Source organism: Acipenser ruthenus, chromosome 15 (genome assembly GCF_902713425.1).
Source record: "Acipenser ruthenus chromosome 15, fAciRut3.2 maternal haplotype, whole genome shotgun sequence".
Taxonomy (NCBI): Eukaryota; Metazoa; Chordata; class Actinopteri; order Acipenseriformes; family Acipenseridae; genus Acipenser; species Acipenser ruthenus.
This window is the reverse complement of record NC_081203.1, coordinates 16195829-16218917: the sequence shown is the minus strand read 5'-3', so window position 1 is coordinate 16218917 and position 23089 is coordinate 16195829. Positions and strand designations below refer to the sequence as shown.

At 45.3% G+C, this 23089-nt stretch overlaps 1 protein-coding gene across 1 annotated transcript in view; it reads right to left on the bottom strand.

Annotated features, from left to right (window-relative positions):
• Nucleotides 1–5217, bottom strand: part of LOC117422516 (cytosolic phospholipase A2 zeta-like) — a 29290-nt gene extending 24073 nt beyond the window's left edge. Inside the window, exons 1-3 of the mRNA XM_058987708.1 lie at nt 5163–5217; nt 2752–2888; nt 1495–1623 (exon numbers count right to left, since the gene is read on the bottom strand). Of these exons, the coding sequence (XP_058843691.1) occupies nt 1495–1623; nt 2752–2888; nt 5163–5217 (321 nt within the window). The remainder of the gene's footprint in view (nt 1–1494; nt 1624–2751; nt 2889–5162) is intronic.
• Nucleotides 5218–23089: the final 17872 nt, after the last annotated feature.

Genomic DNA, 23089 nt, shown 5'->3' with positions numbered 1-23089 from the left:
CGCTTGGTGTGGGCCCTGGCCCGCTTGGTGTGTTGGGCCCCCGCTCGCTTGGTGTGTTGGGCACTGGCTCACGTGGTGTGTTGGGCCCTGGCTCGCTCGGTGTGTTGGGCCCCGGCTCGCTTGGTGTGTTGGGCCCTGGCTCGCTTGGTGTGTTGGGCCCTGGCTCACGTGGTGTGTTGGGACCTGGCTCGCTCGGTGTGTTGGGCCCCGGCTCGCTTGGTGTGTTGGGCCCCGTTCGCTTGGTGTGTTGGGCCCTGGCTCGCTTGGTGTGTTGGGCCCTGGCTCGCTTGGTGTGTTGGGCCCTGACTTGCTTGGTGTGTTGGGCCCTGGCTCCCTTGGTGTGTTGGGCCCCAGCTCGCTTGGTGTGTTGGGCCCCCACTAGCTTGGTGTGTTGGGCCCTGGCTCACTTGGTGTGTTGGGCCCTGGCTCACTTGGTGTGTTGGGCCCTGGCTCACTTGGTGTGTTGGGCCCCGCTCGCTTGGTGTGTTGGGCCCCCACTAGCTTGGTGTGTTGGGCCCCCGCTCCCTTGGTGTGTTGAGCCCTGGCTCGCTTGGTGTGTTGGGCCCCACTCGCTCGGTGTGTTGGGCCACGGCTCGCTTGGTGTGTTGGGCCTCTGCTTGCCCAGGTACAGTTGTCCCCCCCTTTCCCCTCCTCTCATCAGCATTGGGCATGTATACATTTTACTAAAATTCAAAGATTTTGTAAAGTTGTAACTTCTTTGTTTTTTTTCATTGTAGCTGCACAATTTTGTAAAATATAGTGACAATATAGTTTCATATGATTGTTTCCATAATTGAGTATGCTGCCTTTGTGGATAATGATATATATATATATATGATATTGATTAATATGCTGTTTGAGATTTCATGGGTTTGGGGATGAAGATGTTTAAATAATAAACAACACCGGATGATATGCTGCTTGTAATTTCCACATTGATTTTAAACATTTAACAACCATTCAGACAATACATCTCATTTGTTAGGTTTCCACTTGGAAGAAAGACCCTGTATGATTTTTGAATACTGTAATTGCATCCAGTTCCAGTTATATTGGTGTGCAAATATATACAGATGAAAACAAATAAAATAATAAAGGTATTCTGTGTGCAATACACTTAAATGTGTGCAATGCAGCAAATAATAATATTTTTATTTTTTATATCGCCTTTCATAGTGGACCACCATCACAAAGCGCTTTATAGAGGTAGGCTGTGAACTGTGCATTGTATGCAGAGTAACTTACAATAAGACATTGATTTAACATCTCATCTGCAGGATGGAGCACAAGGAGGTTAAGTGACTTGCTCAGGGTCACACAATGGGTCAGTCAGGTGCAGAGGTGGGATTTGAAGTTGAAATTGTATTTTTGTTCAGCTATTGAGATTAGCCAGTCACAATTCTGTCTGTCAAAAACCTCAATTCAACTGACTCTGGGGGCTACTACCCACTGTTAGCAAGTGGGTGAGCAGTGAGAGAGCCGGCCAGGGCTCACCTCTGGGTTCAGGGTGAAGGTGCGCCTCACAGGCTGTCCTAGACTCAGGGTCCCCACGTCAAACAGAACAGAGGCACAGAAGTCATCACAAATGTAGTCCTTATCATACAAACTGAGCTCCAGCACATTCTGAAGGGAGGAGAGGAGAAGAGCAGGTTGACAGAAGGAGTCTGAGAATGGCCCAGTCTACAGACCAGGATTACAGAGCATGAGACAGATGAAAGGTTACATTTCATTATCTGATGAATGTCTCCCTGAATATCCCCTCGTATCACAGAAACATTACTTAATGCAGTGTTCTAATTCAGTGCATTGTTGTGTATTGCTGTGTATTACCAGCAAACAAAAGGAAGCTTGATCCAAAGAGGCAGCTTACTAGATGGCGCTGGCTCTTACATCTATAGACACACTGTGGCTGATTAAGCCTGTGTTACATATGGCAGGCAGCTAGAAGAGCTGCACCTGATCTTAGGTGAAATAACCTTAGAACACAAAACAAAAACATATCAAGGTAAGGGAACACAAACAAAGTAAGAACATTGCATTTAAAATGACTCTTTAAAGAGCAACCTGCAGCTTGAAGGCATGTTCTTTTTTGGATTCTCTTTGTATATGTTTTTGTTTTAGTCATCACACCCTGGTGGCTTGTTAAAGTTTAAAAGCAGCCAGTGATCTCAATAGAGCTTGCAGATGCAAATCTATCCTGGAAGTACATCTGGTCCACAGTGTAACCATTAACCTGTCTCCCATGCAACTGCTTCTAGCTGATGTAAAATGTAATGGTTACCCTTGTGGTGTACCAGGTGAACTTGGAGGTTAGACATGATGCTGAAAGCTATTGAGACCACAGGATGCTTTAAACTTCTGAGTTTAGCAAGCCACCAGGATGTGCTGACTGAAACAGAAAGTGATGTACAAAGTGAATCTTAACAAAAAGAAGAATACATCAGTTATGAGAAGTCTAATATTTCACACCCAGAGCATGACACTCTTTAAATCCAGTGTTTCAGATGGATTATTATTACCACCCAACTACAGTGGCTACTACTGTGGCTGTGGCTACTGAGAGCTGTCCTGCAAGTGATTGAGAAACAATAGTTTAAACCTCTTATTCAGACTCTCATGGTATTCTCTGTGTTATAAAGCAGACGGGCACCAGTCTGTGCTCTCAACATGCCCCACATGTCGACCTGTTCTTATTCAGTTTTAAACCAGTCTGTGCTCTGGTTTTGAACCCCCCGCCCCCACCCCCCTCACCTTGATCCCCGTGTAGATGCGGTATTTGAAGGTGTGGTTCCAGACGGGGTTGCCGCTGTTGTTCACGGTGACTGTGCGCTGGGGCTGGCAGGAGACTGTGGGGATGTGAGCCTGCACATAGCAATCTGACTCTGACCCTGGGGGGAGAGACACATGGGACAGGTGAGCACTAATCTTTCAACCTGTAACAGCGATTCATTAATATTGAATGCCGTGCTAAAGAAAGGCGAGGCGCTACGAGAGCTTCCCCTCACTGCCCAACAAGCTGCCATTGGAGCTGAACTGCGTCCACGGGGGCCAAGCCAAGACCCGCACAATGATTCAGGGGAATTAGCCTGCTACCCACCCAGGAGCAAAGTGTATTCGTCAATCCACTCATAATGCCAGACCTTCTCAACTCTATGTGATGTATTATTATCAAACAGAACAACACTTACCAGTATCTCTTGACTGGATGTTTTTTGCCCCAATAACCTTCACCAACAGGTTCTGGTATGGGTGTCTTTCCTTCTGCTATCAAAAAGAAGAAGGTTCTTTCATGAGTATGGGAACATTCCTGCATTGATTTTACTGAATTATTTATCAATATGTGGTGCTTGTAAATTAACCTTCGTATATTGCTATGAGACTGTGACAAGGAGAGAAGGGATCTGAGCTGCAAGTCTACCTCCCGATCAGAAAGGGCGCTATGTAAGGTTGGTGGTACGCTTTCTCAGAGATGGCCCGAATCTATAGTAGGTCAGAAATGGAAGTCGGACATTTTGGCGAAACAAGTTCATTGTGATCAGCTGCGGGGCAGGCTGTGATTGGATACAGCGTGGCACCGGGCTGGTCACAGGGAGGAGTTTGGCAGTACAAAGGGAATGCAGCAACATGAGTATGGACCCTTGAGCTGAATGTACTAACAAGCTGAAGAACTGTTTGTTTGTTTTTGTTTTGTGTGTTGCAGAGCCAGTGAGATGCACCCAGGGAGCTGCAGCCAAGGAGCCAGCACAAACCCCAGAGCACCACTTTATTGCCTGCGTGCAGTACCTTACACTTTTCTCTATTAAATGTCATTTGCCATGTGTCTGCCCAGTTCTGAATGCTGTCTAGATCATTTTTAATGACCTTTGCTGCTGCAACAGTGTTTGCCACTCCTCCTATTTTTGTGTCGTCTGCAAATTTAAAAAGTTTGTTTACTATACCAGAATCTAAATCATTAATGTAGATTAGGAATAGCAGAGGACCTAATACTGATCCCTGTGATACACCACTGGTTACCTCGCTCCATTTTGAGGTTTCTCCTCTAATCAGTACTTTCTGTTTTCTACATATTCAGTGAATTCACACAGAGTTTAAAAGGGACCAAAAACAACGTACACAGAAAGAGTACTTGGAACTGCAAACACAAATCAAAAAGGAAGTTAGAAAGGCCAAGAGAGAGATAGAAATGAACAATGCTAAGGGGGCTAAAACCAATTCCAAAATGTTTTTCCAATACTATAACAGCAAGAGAACATTCAAAGAGGAGGTTAAATGTCTAAGAGACACAAATGGCAAAATCATAGAAGAAGAAAAAAAAATAGCAATTATATAAATTATTACTTTTCACAGGTTTTTACAAAGGAGGACACAGACAACATGCCCAACATGTCAACCTGTTCCTATCCAGTTTTAAATAACTTTAGCATAACAGAGGCAGAAGTGTTAAAGGGACTAGGAGCTCTTAAAATAAACAAATCCCCTGGGCCGGATGAGATCCTCCCAATAGTACTCAAAGAAATGAAAGATATTTACAAACCGCTAATCAGGATCATGCAGTAGTCTCTTGACACAGGGGTTGTACCAACAGACTGAAAAATTGCAAACGTAATACCAATCCACAAAAATGGAGACAAAACCAAACCAGGTAACTACAGACCAATAAGCCTGACCTCTATTATATGTAAACTTATGGAAACTATAATAAGATCCAAAATGGAAAATTACCTGGATAGGAACAGGTCAACATGTTGGGCACGTTGTCCGTATCCTCCTTTGTAAAAACTTTAGAAAAGTAATTATTTAATATTTTTTCTATTTTTTTTTCTTCATCTGTGATTTTGCCATTTGTATCTCTTAGACATTTGAATCCTAGCAGCGGTATTCTGAACAAGCTACAAGTGGGATACCACACGTATTGGGACACCAGAAAAAAGTGCATTACAATAATCAACTCCAGATGAAGGCATCCGTTTACTCTCAGCATCAGATACGGAAATAATTGGTCTAAGTTTGGCTATATTTCTGAAATAGTAAAAAGATACTTTAGTAACTTCCCTAATATTCGTCTCAAATGAGAGATCAGGATCAAAGATGACCCCCAAACTCTTAATTTCTAGTTTAAGTTTTGATGAGAGACTGCAAGGGTCGATCTCCTGTAATCTGACATTTCCTTTTAGCTGGTTCTGTGAGCAGATCATTCACAACTCTGACGAGGGCCATCTCGGTGCTATGTGCAGCACAAAAACCTACTGAAACTTCTCAAATATACCATTAAGAGTTATACATTTTTGGAATTGAATTGCAACACCTCTCTCTTGAACCTTATTTAAGAATGGTAGGTTGGAGATTGGCCTATAGTTATTGAGGACTTTAGGGTCGAAATTGTGTTTCTTAAGCATAAGCTACATTAAGTGCTGAGGGAACTATACAGGAGGAAAGTGAACCATTTATCATTTTTTAAAATGTGGGCATTAATAACACCAAGAACATATTTTAATAGTTTTGTAGGAATAGGATCAAGAGAGCATGTAGTAGCTCTCATATGTTGAACTAGCTCTGTCAGTTCCTGTAAGGCAGGGGTCTGCAGCCCTGCTCCTGGAGAGCTACAGGGTCTTCTGGTTCTCATTTCAACCAAGCTCTCAGTTACTTAATTGAACCAATTATTGTCTTAATTAGTCAAGATTAACAGGTGTTCCAGATCTTTAGTCATTGATGTTGTAAAGACACCTATAAACCCTGCTGGATAGGGGCTCTCCAGGACCAGGGTTGGAGACCCATGCTGTAAGGTAATCAATGAAAAAGCCCCCATAGTAGCCTTAATATGTCTAGTTGGTAAAATTGTGTCGGAGTCCTCCTTAATAGAAGGTGTCTGTGGAATCTCATTTCTAAAATAAAACTAGTATTTTATTTTTAAAGAAATGTAAGAAGTCATTGCAGCTGTGAGAGGAGCCAATGTCAAGGATTAGGGGAATGATTAATTAATTTATCTAGTGTAGCAAAAGGAAATCTAGGATTATTTTTATTTGTTTGAATTAAATTAGAATAATATGATGATCTAGCCAACTCCAGAGCCTTCCTATATTTAACCAGGTGGCTCTTCCATGCGATGTAATGAACGTGCAGTTTAGATTCCTGCCCTCTCCGTTCTAGTTTACGACCCTCATATTTCATCTTACAAGTTGTATCATTAAACCATGGTGAGCTTTTTTTAAAAGACACTCTCTGAGTTTTGATTGGCGCTACAGTATCTAAGATACCAGTCAAGGTGGTGTTGTAGGTATCAACCAGCTCATCTACTGATGAGGACTCAGAGAGTGGTAATGAGCTCAAGACATCAGAAAGCTCAACAGCAGTTTAAGAATTAATTACCCAGGATTTAAATATACTATGCACATCTTTGTAGATTCTGGCAGATTCACCTCAAAAAGAATGGAAAGATAATCAGAAACAGTAAGATCTAGGGTTATAACGTTCTTAACAGCTAAACCACGCAAAATTACCAAATCTAAAGTATGGCCACGATTATGTGTAGAACCTTTGACATGCAGGATATAATTTAAGGAATCCAGTAGCCTCAAAAATTCCAAGGAATCAATGTCAACATGAAGGTTAAAATCACCCAATAAGAATCCTATCATATTTGACTATCAATATAGATAGCAGACCTCCACATTCAGTCAGAAATACCGGGTTTGACTTAGGCGGTTGATAAATAATTACAATATGACTAGGTAATGGACTGTTTAATGTTAAGGTTAACACTTCAAAAGATGAATAGCCTTCAACAATTTCCTGTTTGATTGGAAGCTCACTACGGAAAACAGTAGCAAGTCCACCTCCCCGATAAAGAAGAGTTAGGTGGAGAAGCCTCAATCAGGGAAACACTGTCATTCGGTCCAAGACAAGTTTCAGTTAGAGAGAGAATATCAATGTTGTAATCCTGAATAAAATCATTAATTAACGGAGCCTTATTAGACAGATACTTTAAATTAAATAAACCTAGGTATAAATTGGTCCAGTCAAGAGCATGTGATTGAGCAGTGGTAATAGGAATATGAGGAAGGTTACTGTAGCACACACCTCTGTGTTTACTCAGTGAGTAGCAGGAATGGCAGGATACTTGAACCTGAATTTGACATGCCTCTTTAGATACCCTCCCCTCTCCAATTCAAAGTGTAAATGCCTTGCTAGGTGGTGTTCAATGTTATCAGCTAGCCTGCTTGCCCCAGATCTATTTACACCATACAAATACATGTAATATACTTATTTTAAATTATATCAACTTTACATATTTCAAATATACTATCAATATATTCCTCTTAAAAGAAAAATATCAGAATATTTAAAATATATATTGCAATAAATGTTATTTATAGTGACAAATGTATTTGCATATTTAAAAATATATTGCTATATATTAGAACATATTGCAATATATTTAGCAGCTATGTACTGCAGTATATTGTAATATATATTTTACAATATGTTTATTTTCCATTTAATATATTTAAAAATATATATGTTCTGTATATACTTAATTTCCAGAATGATTTATCAGTTTCACTCATAATACGCATCCAATGTTATTGTAACTTCCTTGCCAGAATAAAGAATATCTTACTACATATTTTGAGTGGTAATTAAGTGATATATTACACAGTATATGATAGCATTATTTTACTTACAACACTGACGTGATCCATATTGGTCAACTGGTGTAAAAAGTCTTGCCCAAAACAGGAAGAAAAGTTCAGCTGGTGAGTTTTCAGCGCAGTCTCTGGAGTGAGAAAACCTGTTTGTGTGAAATGCAGAAATGCACCGAATTTAATCTGCCTTGTCAATGGGGATTGGACCAACAGTGAACCAATAGAAACAATGTACTGTAATTATTAACTTTAAATATACAGCCCTTAATTATAGGTCTTAATAATGAAAATAATATTACAGTTTTGATAAAGAACAGATTTGCATACAAGTATCAAAACATCTAACTCAAATACTAAAACACTATGCACACTTTCAAAACTTATCACACAAAATGAAGTGAGTATGTCAAATCTATTCACACACCTTTGAAAAACATACTACAGCAAACACAAATTTAGATTCAACCCATCAAAATAAAATGCAGCAGTTCTTTTGAAATAGTTCAGTCCAAACATACACAGGAACAGTGTCTCCTAAACTACCAGTTTGTAGTTATATCAGGCAGGACATTAGCTCCACATCATAAGAAAAGGCTTGAGTTGATTGCAGAACAATATCAATTTGAAAAGATGATCCATTGTATTTCCAGTACCATACAATATAAATCCAATTGTTTAACTTTAGACAATATAAATAAATGCTTTTTAAACGAATCAGCACGTTTCATAAGGTACGCATGTGTAAATATAAACATGTGGAGGCATTTAAGCATTAAACAGAAGAACACCTTTTTTTCGCTGTAACACTTTTTAAGCACTTGGACATGTTTACATATCTACTTATGTTCAAGATCTAAACACATACATGTGATATGAAACATGTTTACAATAATACAAAGAAACACATTACCTTTAATATAAATGTTTACAAGAACATGTTTACAAGAACATTTGTTCAATAAAAAAAACAAACTGAAAGTTCTCAGAATCACAATGTTTCACCAACAATCTATATATATATGATGTAGATATCCTTCTGTCTGGTGTAGATGGCTGAAGTGTAATGCTGGCTCCAGGGATCAGCTTATTTGCCTCCCTAGCGCATCAGCACACACAACGGCTGCGATGCCGGCTCCGGGGATCAACCACAGTGCGGTCTCCCCAGCGCATCAGCATGACAACCGTCTGGATTGAGCGAAGTAGGGGTCTTCCAGTGGGCACCTTCCATCCTCGGTGTTTCGTCGACTAGCCCACGACATCTCAAGAGGGCTCGACAGTGATTGTGGCGTCCTAGCATCACCCACCTCTGTCCCCCACTCAACTCAGCCCAGCTTACTTACCCGTACATCAACGTTTCTTTCTTTCTATTGTGCTTGAGATCCCCAGTCAGAATTTTTCTGTCTCAACCACAGCCAGTTGCTGCTCCTCTCTGCTGCTTCAGATAAGTTCTTCACTTTGCGACGCAACTCTTGGCCAATGAATCCGACGTCTCTGAGAAACTGGGTTGTAGAGTGTGCCACAAATCCTCAACAACCCACCTCCACTGGGTAAACCCGGACTCTCCATCCTCGCTGTTCCACTTCAGTGACTAGTTGAGCATACCGCAGTTTCTTCCTCTCAAACGCCTCATCTACAGCATCCTCTCATGGCACTGTTAACTCTACCAGGTGAACAAGACATGCTGATCCAGACCACAAGACAATATCTGGTCAAAGGTTAGTGGTGGCAATCTCAGGTGGAAAAATATGACCAACATCTGCCAGCATTTTCCAGTCTCTAGCAGCTTCCAGTTGTCCTGGGCGAGGATTGGTTTTAACATATATATATATTGGTTTTAACATATATATATATGTTACACTCAGGATTCAGTCAATGACCGACAAAAATATCCATTTCGCAATTTGAGCATTTGCAAATGATCAAAGAATGAAATGAAAGGTTATTTTGGTGTTAAATTATTGTATTCAAAAGTATATACTTCACTTGATGCCCATTTTTAACACAACACAATTAATTGCTATTCGCAGATTGAGCAGCATCTTTAAATTCTGTTCAGGAACAGCGCATTTGCTCAAACCACATTTCACAATTTGAGTATATCGCCTTACGCAAAAACAGAAGAGGCCATCTTTTCTTTTGTGCTTTGTTCTTTGCTTGTTTGATATTTTCCATTTTGCAATATGAGTATATTGCTTTACTCAAAGACAGAAGAAGCTGTCTCTTCTTTTGCATTTCGTTCTTTGCTTGTTTGATATTTTCCATTTCGCAATTTGAGCAAAATAATTTTTCATTGACCGAATCCTGGCTATAACAACATAAGAACATAAGAAAGTTTACAAACGAGAGGAGGCCATTCAGCCCATCTTGCTCGTTTGGTTGTTAGTAGCTTATTGATCCCAGAATCCATCAAGCAGCTTCTTGAAGGATCCCAGGGTGTCGGCTTCAACAACATTACTGGGGAGTTGGTTCCAGACCCTCACAATTCTCTGTGTAAAAAAGTGCCTCCTATTTTCTGTTCTGAATGCCCCTTTATCTAATCTCCATTTGTGACCCCTGGTCCTTGTTTCTTTTTTCAGGTCAAAAAGTCCCCTGGGTCGACATTGTCTATACCTTTTAGGATTTTGAATGTTTGAATCAGATCGCCACGTAGTCTTCTTTGTTCAAGACTGAATAGATTCAATTCTTTTAGCCTGTCTGCATACGACATGCCTTTTAAACCCGGGATAATTCAGTTCGCTCTTCTTTGTAGATGACATATGAAGGTACTGATGCCTATCAGTAGGTTTTGAGTAAAGATCTGTTTTAATAGATCCTTGATCAAGTTTAACCAAGGTGTCTAAGAATTCAGTTTCACATTTTGTCCACCTTCAATCCACCGAAATGTTAGGGTGTTAGGCTATTTTATGAAAATGTATGAGAGATTCTTCTCCATGTGTCCATATTCCAAATATGTCATCCACATATCTGATGTATTCGAATGGTTTCTTGTCTCGCTTACTCAACAACATTTCCTCCCATTTGCCAATATACATGCTTGCAAAAGGCATACCTAATTTGGAGCCGATTGCAGTGCCATCATTCTGTTTGTAACTTTTATTTCCAAATGTAAAATAACTATTTCCTAAAACTATCTGGATTGTGGCAAAGTGGTAACTACGTGCAGGTGAGTGCAGTGCAGAGCGGAATAATCACACAGAAACGTATGGTACAGGTGCAAGGGTGTTTATTATTGTTTATAATGTCCAGAGCCTTATGGCAACAACCTGTAAATAATAATACTGTTGGAAGTGGTACAGCGGCGTGTATCACTCCGTTTATACAGATCCTACAGGTTTGACCCGCAACCAAAAAGTCCTGTTTTTCCTCACCCACACAAAACACAAACACAGACACAGTTTCTACAGTGCGTGAATTAGGTGTTCGTGGTGAAAAGACAGTCCTGAAGTGAAAGAAGTGAGTGCTGAAGTCCGGGGTAATGCTGGCCGACGGCTACAGCTCCGGATTGTGCTAGCACTCTTAAACGACAAACAACACAAAACAGACAGTGTTACAAGACAGACGAATACAGCAAACACTCACGGTTTCTTAGTTTCAAGTTCACGGGCTCCTTCTAGGTTTATTTGCTTAACCATCTACAAAGGAACAAATCACTCAAGCCATGCCCCCTATTTATACCCTCGCCCATGACCCCGAGGTTAACGAGCGCATCCGCTCCTCCAGTCCTCGGATGCCACGCCGCTTACCGTCCGGGTCAATGAGCTTGGGTGCCGTAGCTTCGCCCCCTTCCTAAATGACCGACTTCCACCTGCCCTACAGAATAAATTGTCGTGCCATTTAATTAAGGGTACTCTGTTCCTCTTGCACCGTGCCCTCACAGGTCGAGAGGGAGATCTAACACCAAGAGTCATTCGATCTCTGTCACAATCATATTTAATATTTCTTCCGTAGGTATCATGTTCTTATCTACTCTATTTTCCAGTGCCTCTTTACATGCTTCTAAAGTTTCATGTCTGGGAACACTGGGGTTCAGGGATTTTACATCCATGCAAAATAAAATGGTATTCTGTGGAAGTTTAACCTTTATATTATTAATCCTTTTCAGAAAATGTGTTGTTTAACATAGCTAGGTAAGCTTTCAACATGTGGCTGCAGCTGCCTTTCAGCTGTTTCTGCAATAACATATGTTGGGTTATCAATTGTGATAACAATCATGTGTATAAAGTTATATTGTTTCATTACTGTATTCCATTTCCAAGAATTGGGTTTATGTTTATTTAATTTGTTTTACTGGGTTACAACATAAGAACATAGAAACTTTACAAATGAGGGGAGGCCATTAGGCCCATCTTTCTCATTTCATCTTTAGTAGCTTATTGATCCCAGAATCTCATCAAGCAGCTTCTTGAAGAATCCCAGGGTGTCGGCTTCAACAACATTACTGGGGAGTTGGTTCCAGACCCTCACAATTCTCTGTGTAAAAAAGTGCCTCCTATTTTCTGTTCTGAATGCCCCTTTATCTAATCTCCATTTGTGACCCCTGGTCCTTGTTTCTTTTTTCAGGTCAAAAAGTCCCCTGGGTCGACATTGTCTATACCTTTTAGGATTTTGAATGTTTGAATCAGATCGCCGCATAGTCTTCTTTGTTCAAGACTGAATAGATTCAATTCTTTGAGCCTGTCTGCATATGACATGCCTTTTAACCGGGATAATTCTGGTTGCTCTTCTTTGCACTCTTTCTAGAGCAGCAATATCCTTTTTGTAACGAGGTGACCAGAACTGAACACAATATTCTAGGCGAGGTCTTACTAATGCATTGTAAAGTTTTAACATTACTTCCCTTGATTTAAATTCAACACTTCTCACAATATATCCGAGCATCTTGTTGGCCTTTTTTATAGCTTCCCCACATTGTCTAGATGAAGACATTTCTGAGTCAACATAAACTCCTAGGTCTTTTTCATAGTTCCCTTCTTCAATTTCAGTATCTCCCATATGATATTTATAATGCACATTTTTATTACCTGCGTGCAGTACTTTACACTTTTCTCTATTAAATGTCATTTGCCATGTGTCTGCCCAGTTTTGAATGCTGTCTAGATCATTTTGAATGACCTTTGCTGCTGCAACAGTGTTTGCCACTCCTCTTATTTTTGTGTCGTCTGCAAATTTAACAAGTTTGTTTACTATACCAGAATCTAAATCATTAATGTAGATTTGGAATAGCAGAGGACCGAATACTGATCCCTGTGGTACACCATTCGTTACCTCGCTCCATTTTGATGTTTCTCCTCTTATCAGTACTTTCTGTTTTCTATATGTTAACCACTCCCTAATCCATGTGCATGCATTTCCTTGAATCCCTACTGCGTTCAGTTTGAGAATTAATCTTTTATGGGGGACTTTGTCAAAAGCTTTCTGGAAATCTAAATAAACCATGTCGTATGCTTTGCAATTATCCATTGTCGATGTTGCATCCTCAAAAAAATCAAGCAGGTTAGTTAGACATGATCTCCCTTTCCTAAAACCATGCTGACGGTCTCCCAGGATATTGTTACCATATAGGTAACTTTCCATTTTGGATCTTCTTATAGTTTCCATAAGTTTACATATAATAGAAGTCAGGCTTATTGGTCTGTAGTTACCTGGTTCAGTTTTGTCTCCCTTTTTGTGGATCGGTATTATGTTTGCAATTCTCCAGTCTGTCGGTACAACCCCTGTGTCAAGAGACTACTTCATGATCTTGGTTAGCGGTTTGTAAATAACTTCTTTCATTTCTTTGAGTACTATTGGGAGATCTCATCCGGCCCAGGGTATTTGTTTATTTTAAGAGCTCCAAGTCCCTTTAACACTTCTGCCTCTCTTATGCTAAAGTCATTTAAAACTGGATAGGAACAGGTCAACATGTGAGGCATGTTGTCCGTATCCTCCTTTGTAAAAACCTGTGAAAAGTAATCATTTATATATTTGCTATTTTCCTTTCTTCTTCTATGATTTTGCCATTTGTGTCTCTTAGACGTTTAACCTCCTCTTTGAATGTTCTCTTTCTGTTATAATATTGGGAAAACATTTTGGACTTGGTTTGAGCCCCTTTAGCAATATTGATTTCTATCTCTCCCTTGGTCTATGAGTGTAACATATACACAGTATTTAAACTACAAAATCAAATGTCAGTCCACGTTTGTCTAATCACTGTTTTTTAAGTGAAAGAAAGAAAAAAGAAAGTATGCTTCTTAAATGTTTATAATATTCTCATAAATCTGGCCTGATCAGCACCAGACAGTGCAATAAAGATTGAGACTGCTTTTTGACACAAAAAAGCCTTCTTAAATGTTTTTATTTTTAACATACAAATCACTATTTGTTTTTGCAAGGCTTGCTGCTGTAGCATTTAGAATTGCACTAAACTCCCTTACACACTGTGACAAAGAGAGAGTGAGTTCTTGTTTTAGATCTCCCTTCCGACCGATGACGGTGCTGGGGAGGAGGAGCAGACATCCCCAGGAGAGGTGGAAGCCGGCCATCTTGGAAGGGGGGCAGGTCCACGGAGCACAACGTCACCAACCCAGACGGGGAGCGCTGTGGCAATCGCGCATTGGTCAACGGCGGTTGCCCGCGCTGCCCAATGGGAGCGGGACGGAGCGTACAAAAGGGGGCGTGGCCCGGGGTTCTGTTCCTTCTGGCAAGGTACGGTGAGAGACAGAGAGAGAGAAAGAGAGAAAACAGTGGCAACTCAAACGGAGTACAAATAAAGAGGGGAAAAGAAATAAGAAGGACGGTTGGTTGGCACAGAGGTTCCCTGTTAACCCCCTTGTTTTTATTTTACTCATTAGAGCACTAACGGGACGCTCGGGAGCGAGACGGGAGGAGCGAACCCGGAAGTGCTACGCTGGTCCCGCCCTGTTTTACCTCAGGGGAAGGAGGAAGGACGGACGATTGTTTAGTTTGGTTATTTTCCGTCCTCGTTGTTAATTTGGTTCTTTTTTTGTGAAGTTCTTTTTCCCCCTGTTCCTTTTGCTTTGTGGTTGCCGGGTTACACATCATTGTGTATCCCGGCTCCATTATTATTTCTATTGTGGCCAAATAAAGCCGGGCAGCAGTAAAAGTGAAAAATCGGGACTGGTCTCTTTTATTTCCCTATCACCCACTCAGCTACCTGTCACACGTGGTGTCTTCGTGGGATGGACCCCACTGCTTTATCGGCGATTCTGGAGGCGTTGGACAGCCGGAGGGAGGCTGAGGAACGGAGGAGGGAGGAGCGGTACACAGCCCTCATCGAAAGGGTCGGGATGGGGATGACGTCGACGGCAACCGGCCCCGTGATGGTGGCCCCGAAGGCCCGGGCTCAGAAGATGACGGCGGAGGATGACCCCGAAGCCTATCTCGTAGCCTTCGAACGGCTGGCTACCACCGCAGCATGGCCCCGGGAGTACTGGGCAAGCCAACTTGGCCCCTGCTTGATGGGAGAAGCGCAAGCAGCATACCGGGCCATGACTGATGAAGACGCCAGCCAGTACGAGTTAGTGAAGCAGGCTATCCTCCGCCGCCTTAATATCACGGGGGAGACCCACCGAGTCCGCTTCCGGGAGTTCCAGCGACCATCAAACACCCGGCCCAGGGTGGTGGCCCAACGATTGTGCGACCACATGGCGCAATGGCTGAACCCCAGCCAGAAAACTGGGATCCAGATGGGGGAAGCCATTGTAATGGAACAATTTTGCCATGTGGTCGGGGCGGAGACGCAAGCGTGGATACGCCGGCACAATCCCACCACTCTGGAACAGGCCGTGGCCCTGGCGGAGAATTTTGAGGACTCCTTCGTGTCCGCCCGCACCACGTTGCTTGACTGCACCCCTCCCTCCTCTACCAAAGGACCACCACAGAACCTCGCTCCCGGACCCCGACCCAGCAAATCACCAGCCCCGTCGGGTCATCCAGCCCCCTTACCATGGAGGCAGAGGTTGGCCCCCAGCTGGGGTAGAATGGCTCCCCCTGCCCCGCTGACATACCAACAGCGGGACAGATACGTACCATCCTCACCCTCTGCCCCTCCAATCTGTTTCAGGCGCCAGCAGTCGGGACACATCGCGAGATACTGCCCGGCCGCTATGGAATGCGATGTGGCTGCGTGTCACCTGGCGTCTGAGACGGGTAAGAATTGGGGAAATGGTCGGGAGGGCCCGTGTATTGTTGATGTGGCACTGGGGAATGTGAGTACCCACGCATTAGTGGACACAGGGTGTGAGCAAACTCTGATTCGAACAGCTCTCCTTGGCGGTATGTCGTGGCAGCCACAAGGCCAGGTGGCGATCTCCTGTATCCATGGGGATACGGCGACATACCCCACTCTAAAAGTATACTTATCGGTAGGTCCGATAAAGCGCCACCTAGTAGTGGGGGTGGCCGAGAAGTTACCACACCCAGTTATTCTGGGTCGAGACTGGCCGCAATATAAGGATTTACTAAAAGTATCGGCAGCCTCGACCACACGTGTAAACACGGCAGATTCCCGAGGAAAGGAAGTAATTGGTACCGTTTTTCCTTTCTCCCCTTTTCCGTCCTAGGAAAACACGTAAGGAGAGACGGAAGGAAAAGTGGGAGTGCGCATCGATGAGACACGGCTGGGGACTGGCGGGGGAAGGTTCTGATGGTCCCAAACGCCAATTGAAGGGGGTGGGGACACAGTGTGACCGGGCGGGCGAGGTTACTGGACCCTCGAGGGCAGAGACTGCTCCAGCCCCCGTCGATATCCCAGACGTGTGGGCCTCAAGCGCGGACCTAGTGTGGGAGCAAAACAACGACCCCACACTGGTGCACGCTTGGGAACAGGTCCGGTCTATTGAGGGTAAGGATGTTGATGGCATTGGGACGCTGGTATATCCTCATTTCGTTGTAGAGGGGCACTTGCTATATAGAGTAAACCCCGCCCCGGGCACAGGACAGCCTGTCAAACAGTTGATGGTTCCCCCGTCCTGTTGACCAGAGGTCATGAGGCTGGCGCATGATGTCCCCTTTGCAGGACATCTTGGTGTTGACAAGACGAGGGACAGGATACTGGCTCGATTTTATTGGGCAGGGCTCTACACCGAGGTGGCGAAATATGTAGCTACCTGCCCGGAATGTCAGAGAGTAGCGCCGGGTCGAGTGTGCCCCGCCCCTTTGGTCCCACTGCCCATTGTCTCCATTCCCTTTGAACGCGTTGCAATGGACGTAGTTGGGCCAGTGCTGCCTTCTGATTCCGGGTACACACACATATTAGTAATGGTGGATTATGCGACGCGGTACCCGGAAGCAGTTCTGCTGCGGTCCACTAGTGCCACTGCAATTGCGAAAGAGTTGAGTCAGATTATGGCTAGAGTAGGGATCCCAAAAGAAATATTAACTGATCATGGAACTAACTTTTTATCGAAAACGCTACAGCAAGTGAATAAAATTCTAAAAATAAGTCCCATCAGGACATCGGTTTATCATCCCCAAACGGATGGACTGGTGGAACGTTTTAACCAAACTTTGAAGCAAATGTTGAGACGGTTTGTGAGTCAGGAGCAGAAACATTGGGCTACTCTTCTTCCTTATCTCCTCTTCGCAGTGAGAGAGGTGCCTCAGAGCTCGACGGGATTTTCCCCCTTTGAGCTGCTGTATGGCCGGCAGCCACGGGGCATCCTCGACCTGTTGAGAGAAGGTTGGGAAGAACACAAGGGCTCCTCTAAAAATGTAGTGCAGCATGTGCTCCTACTGCGGGATCGCCTCGATTTAATTGGTCGATTGGCTCAAGACAATCTTAGATCGGCTCAACGTCGGCAACAGCAGCATTACAATACTAATGCACGAATTCGAACTTTTCGGCCCGGAGATAAAATAATGCTGCTTCTCCCGTCATTGGAGTCAAAACTGTGTGCTAAATGGCAGGGGCCATATGAGGTGATACGGGCCGTAGGATTAGTGAATTATGAAATTAGACAGCCCGATCGCCGAAATAAAACAGAAATTTATCACGTCAATTTATTAAAGCCCTGGAAGGCAAGGGAGGTCTTATTCATAGCCCCAGGCGAGATGGAGGATGACTTTGGACCCTGTATAGAGGCCCCTAGCCCCAGCCAGATTTCAATGGGGGGACAGTTACTTCCGGATCAGCTTGTAGAATTGCGTAAGTTAATCTGGAAATTTGGGGATGTGTTTTCTGATATGCCCGGCAGGACTAACTTTACCAAATATGCTGTTATTACTCCGCCAGGTGTCACTGTTCGGGAGAGGCCCTACCGGATCCCAGAAAGTCGGCGGAGTGGCGTCCAGAACGAGGTGAGGGCGATGCTTGAACTTGGGGTCATTGAGCCTTCCAGAAGCGAGTGGTGCAGTCCCATTGTGATAGAGGTCAAGAAGGACGGCACTAATCGCTTCTGTGTTGATTTTCGAAAGGTCAATGCTATCGCCAAGTTCGACGCCTACCCCATGCCTCAGATCGATGAACTCCTCGACCGACTGGGAATGGCCAGGTTCATCTCAACTCTGGACCTGATGAAGGGATATTGGCAGATCCCTTTGACTCGTGATTCATGTGAAAAAACTGCATTTTCAACTCTGGACGGTCTGTTCCACTTTAAAACCATGCCGTTTGGGCTACATGGTGCGCCCGCCGCCTTTCAGAGACTGATGGACGAGGTGTTACATCCCCATCGTGAGTATGCAGCAGCGTATATTGACGATGTGATTATATATAGCTCCACCTGGAGAGAGCCTGTAATTCGACTTGAAGCCGTCCTTCAGTCTCTAAGGGCTGCCGGGCTAACAGATAACCTGAGGAAATGTGTGGGCAGCAGTGTGGAGTGGTGGTTAGGGCTCTGGACTCTTGACTGGAGGGTTGTGGGTTCAATCCCCAGTGGGGGACACTGCTGTTGTACCCTTGAGCAAGGTACTTTACCTAGATTGCTCCAGTAAAAACCCAACTGTATAAATGGGTAATTGTATGTAAAAATAATGTGATATCTGTATAATGTGAAATCTTGTACCAATTGTAAGTCGCCCTGGATAAGGGCGTCTGCTAAGAAATAAATAATAATAATAATAATAATAAATGTGCGTTTGCTAAATTAGAAACACAGTATTTAGGATTTATCATGGGGAATGGACGGGTGAAACACGTAGCCACCAAAGTCCAGGCTTTGGTGGATGCAGCTATCCCCAAAACCAAGTCCCAGGTGAGGTCACTATTGGGATTGGCTGGTTATTACCGCCGCTTTATCCCCGAGTATGCCACCGTGGTCAATCCTTTGGTAGACCTCACTAAGAAAAGTGCGCCAAATTTAATTAAGTGGTCAGGAGAGTGTCAGTGTTTGAGACCATTAAACAAAAACTGTGCCAGGCTCCTGCGCTAATAGCACCAGACTTTAGCAAGAGATTCCTCCTCCATACTGACGCATCAGAGGTCGGTTTGGGGGCGGTCTTGTCCGAGAGAGTTAACGGGGTGGAACACCCCATTCTGTATATCAGCAAAAAAATGCTTCCTCGGGAGCGCAACTATTCGGTTGTGGAGAAGGAGTGTTTAGCCATTAAATGGGCAACTCACTCCCTTAGATACTACTTGCTGGGACATTCATTTGATCTGGTCACGGACCACGCCCCACTCAGATGGTTAAGCACTATGAAGGATAGCAATGCTCGAATAACTCGGTGGTATTTGGCATTGCAGCCTTATATGTATCTGTGGCAAAGTGCCCCGCCCCTGTGTGCATTTGTGTGTTCTGTGTTTGTATGTATGCGTGCGTATGTTAATGTTGGTGTATAGATTGGTACACGGGATATAAACGGGTCTGTGTTTCACGTGTGTTTAAAAAGTGTAGATTTGTATTTAGGCACGAGGAGAGCACAAATCACTTCACGTGCTGGTTAAATGTAATATGTGCGCACGGGGTTGCACAGAATTAATTCACGTGCTGGGATTCAAGTGAATAATTAATTAGTAATTGAATCCCAGCACAACAGTATATATAGAGACACGTAGCACTCAGACGGGGTTAGGTGTTCGGAAGAGGAGAACGGGTGAGAGAGAGAGGAGAGTTAAAATCATTAATCGTAAACGTAAAGTGTTTGTACTCACCGTGTTTGTTTGTCTGTCCGTGCACCGTTTGTTTAGTGTTAGTCGTTTTGTATGTCTGTTTATTTTGGCTACCAGTGCCGTGTCCTGTTTTTGTGCTGTTTTCAAACCTTTTATTTTCTGTGCTGTTTATTATTAAATGCTGAGCGCGATCACGCGCTCAGCTTAAACAAACCACATCTCTCTGTTTATTTACTTCCTGCTTCTGGTCTGACGCCACCCACTCCGGCCGTCTTTGTGACACGTGGTGTCTTCGTGGGATAGCCGCGCCTCCCGGGTGTTACTGCTGTGCTGAGCCTGGGCATTCCCGCACCAACTGCCCCTGGTACCCCCTCGGACAGCTACCCCAACGATGCCCCATCTGCGGAGGTGAGCACTTCGTGGCCCACTGCCCTGTCCATCAGGAGAGGGAGGAGCAGGGGTCGCCTCAGTCTCCACCACCAGCAGGGGGAGGCAGACTGCTGCTCCCACCGCCCCAACCACAACTGCAACAGCGGCCAGAGGAGCCAGAGAACCTGTTCCCCTGGTGCACCTGGTGCGGAGAGGTGGATCACCGCTGGAGGGACTGCTCCGAGGTGCCACCGAGCTGGTGCGGGCGATGTGAGGAAGGGGGACATGACTGGTCAGGATGCCCCTATGCCAGCTCGCCAGTGCCCAAGCGGAAGGAGCCTGAACGTCCTACGCCTGAGTGGGAGGAGCCCGAACGTCCTACGCCTGAGTGGGAGGAGCCCGAACATCCTACGCCTGAGTGGGAGGAGCCCGAACGTCCTACGCCTGAGTGGGAGGAGCCCGAACGTCCTACGCCTGAGTGGGAGGAGCCCGAACGTCCTACGCCTGAGTGGGAGGAGCCCGAACGTCCTACGCCTGAGTGGGAGGAGCCCGAACGTCCTACGCCTGAGTGGGAGGAGCCCGAACGCCCTACGCCTGAGTGGGGGGAGCCCGAACGTCCACAGCCCAAGAGGGGGGAGTCGGTGCGTCCACAGCCCAAAAGGGAGGAGTCGGTGCGTCCACAGCCCAAAAGGGAGGAGTCGGTGCGTCCACAGCCCAAAAGGGAGGAGTCGGTGCGTCCACAGCCCAAAGGGAGGCAAGTCGGGGCTTCCACAGCTCTGGGACCCAAGCCACCAGCAGAGGGAAAATGCCTGCTGGTTCAGCCCCAAGAGCCGGAAGAGGAGGGGTTACAGGCCCAACCCCCTGGAAATTTTTGGGGGGGAGAGGGGCAGGAGGCTGGTGTCCCCCAGCAGCCTCTATTCATGCTGCTGAAGGCAGCACGGCGCGCACCAGCCCAGCCGCCACAGCGGAGGGAGCCAGCGCCGCCAGGAGCAGAGGAGCTGCCTCTGCCTCCGCCACCTCCACCGCTTCCTCCACTAGGAGCAGAGGAGCAGGAGCTGCCTCTGCCTCCACCACCACCAGGAGCAGAAGAGCAGGAGCTGCCTCTGCCTCCGCCACCGCCCGGAGCAGAGGAGCAGGAGCTGCCTCTGCTGCCCGTACCTCCGCAGGGAGTACGGTGGCCGGAGCCCCAGAAAGGGGAGCTGCCGGCCACGAAGAAGGGGGAGGAGGTCTGGAGACCACTTTCCCCAGCAGCAGTTTCGCTGCAGGAGTTCTTGTGGCCGGAGCCCCACAGGAGGGAGCTGCCGGCTACGAAGAAGGGGGAGGTCGGGGGACCACCTGCCCCCGCAGCTTTTTCGCTGCAGGACGGGACCAACAGGCTGTCAGCCGTGCCACTACCGGCAGGGGTGCTGACAGCATTGCCAGCCAAGGGCCCACTGAAGCCTCCCTTCCCAGCCCGAGACTTTGTCCTGGACTGCTGGGTTTTTAAGGGGGGAGGTGGCCGTTGAGGCCATGTGTGCTGCGCACAAGGGGGGGTATATGTGGCAAAGTGCCCCGCCCCTGTGTGCATTTGTGTGTTCTGTGTTTGTATGTATGCGTGCGTATGTTAATGTTGGTGTATAGATTGGTACACGGGATATAAACGGGTCTGTGTTTCACGTGTGTTTAAAAAGTGTAGATTTGTATTTAGGCACGAGGAGAGCACAAATCACTTCACGTGCTGGTTAAATGTAATATGTGCGCACGGGGTTGCACAGAATTAATTCACGTGCTGGGATTCAAGTGAATAATTAATTAGTAATTGAATCCCAGCACAACAGTATATATAGAGACACGTAGCACTCAGACGGGGTTAGGTGTTCGGAAGAGGAGAACGGGTGAGAGAGAGAGGAGAGTTAAAATCATTAATCGTAAACGTAAAGTGTTTGTACTCACCGTGTTTGTTTGTCTGTCCGTGCACCGTTTGTTTAGTGTTAGTCGTTTTGTATGTCTGTTTATTTTGGCTACCAGTGCCGTGTCCTGTTTTTGTGCTGTTTTCAAACCTTTTATTTTCTGTGCTGTTTATTATTAAATGCTGAGCGCGATCACACGCTCAGCTTAAACAAACCACATCTCTCTGTTTATTTACTTCCTGCTTCTGGTCTGACGCCACCCACTCCGGCCGTCTTTGTGACAGTATCATATGGTGCATCGTGCTCGGAAAGATCACCAAAATGCGGATTATTTTTCCCGGGAGGGGGGAGTAATGGGAATGGTAGGTTTGGCCGAGTGTTCCTTCGGCTCCACTCTGAGCGGTGGGTGAATTCTTGTTTTAGATCTCCCTTCCGACCGGTGACGGTGCTGGGGAGGAGGAGCAGACATCCCCAGGAGAGGTGGAAGCCGGCCATCTTGGAAGGGGGGCGGGTCCACGGTGCACAACGTCACCAACCCAGATGGGGAGCGCTGTGGCAATCGCGCATTGGTCAACGGCGTTTGCCCGCGCTGCCCAATGGGAGCTGGACGGAGCGTACAAAAGGGGGCGTGGCCCGGGGTTCTGTTCCTTCTGGCAAGGTACGGTGAGAGACAGAGAGAGAGAAAGAGAGAAAACAGTGGCAACTCAAACGGAGTACAAATAAGAAGGACGGTTGGTTGGCACAGAGGTTCCCTGTTAACCCCCTTGTTTTTATTTTACTCATTAGAGCACTAACGGGACGCTCGGGAGCGAGACGGGAGGAGCGAACCCGGAAGTGCTACGCTGGTCCCGCCCTGTTTTACCTCAGGGGAAGGAGGAAGGACGGACGATTGTTTAGTTTGGTTATTTTCCGTCCTCGTTGTTAATTTGGTTCTTTTTTTGTGAAGTTCTTTTTCCCCCTGTTCCTTTTGCTTTGTGGTTGCCGGGTTACACATGTTGTGTATCCTGGCTCCATTATTATTTCTATTGTGGCCAAATAAAGCCGGGCAGCAGTAAAAGTGAAAAATCGGGACTCACCCACTCAGCTACCTGTCACACACACACAGAAGCACTTCTTTGCTTAACAAAAATGAAGCCTTG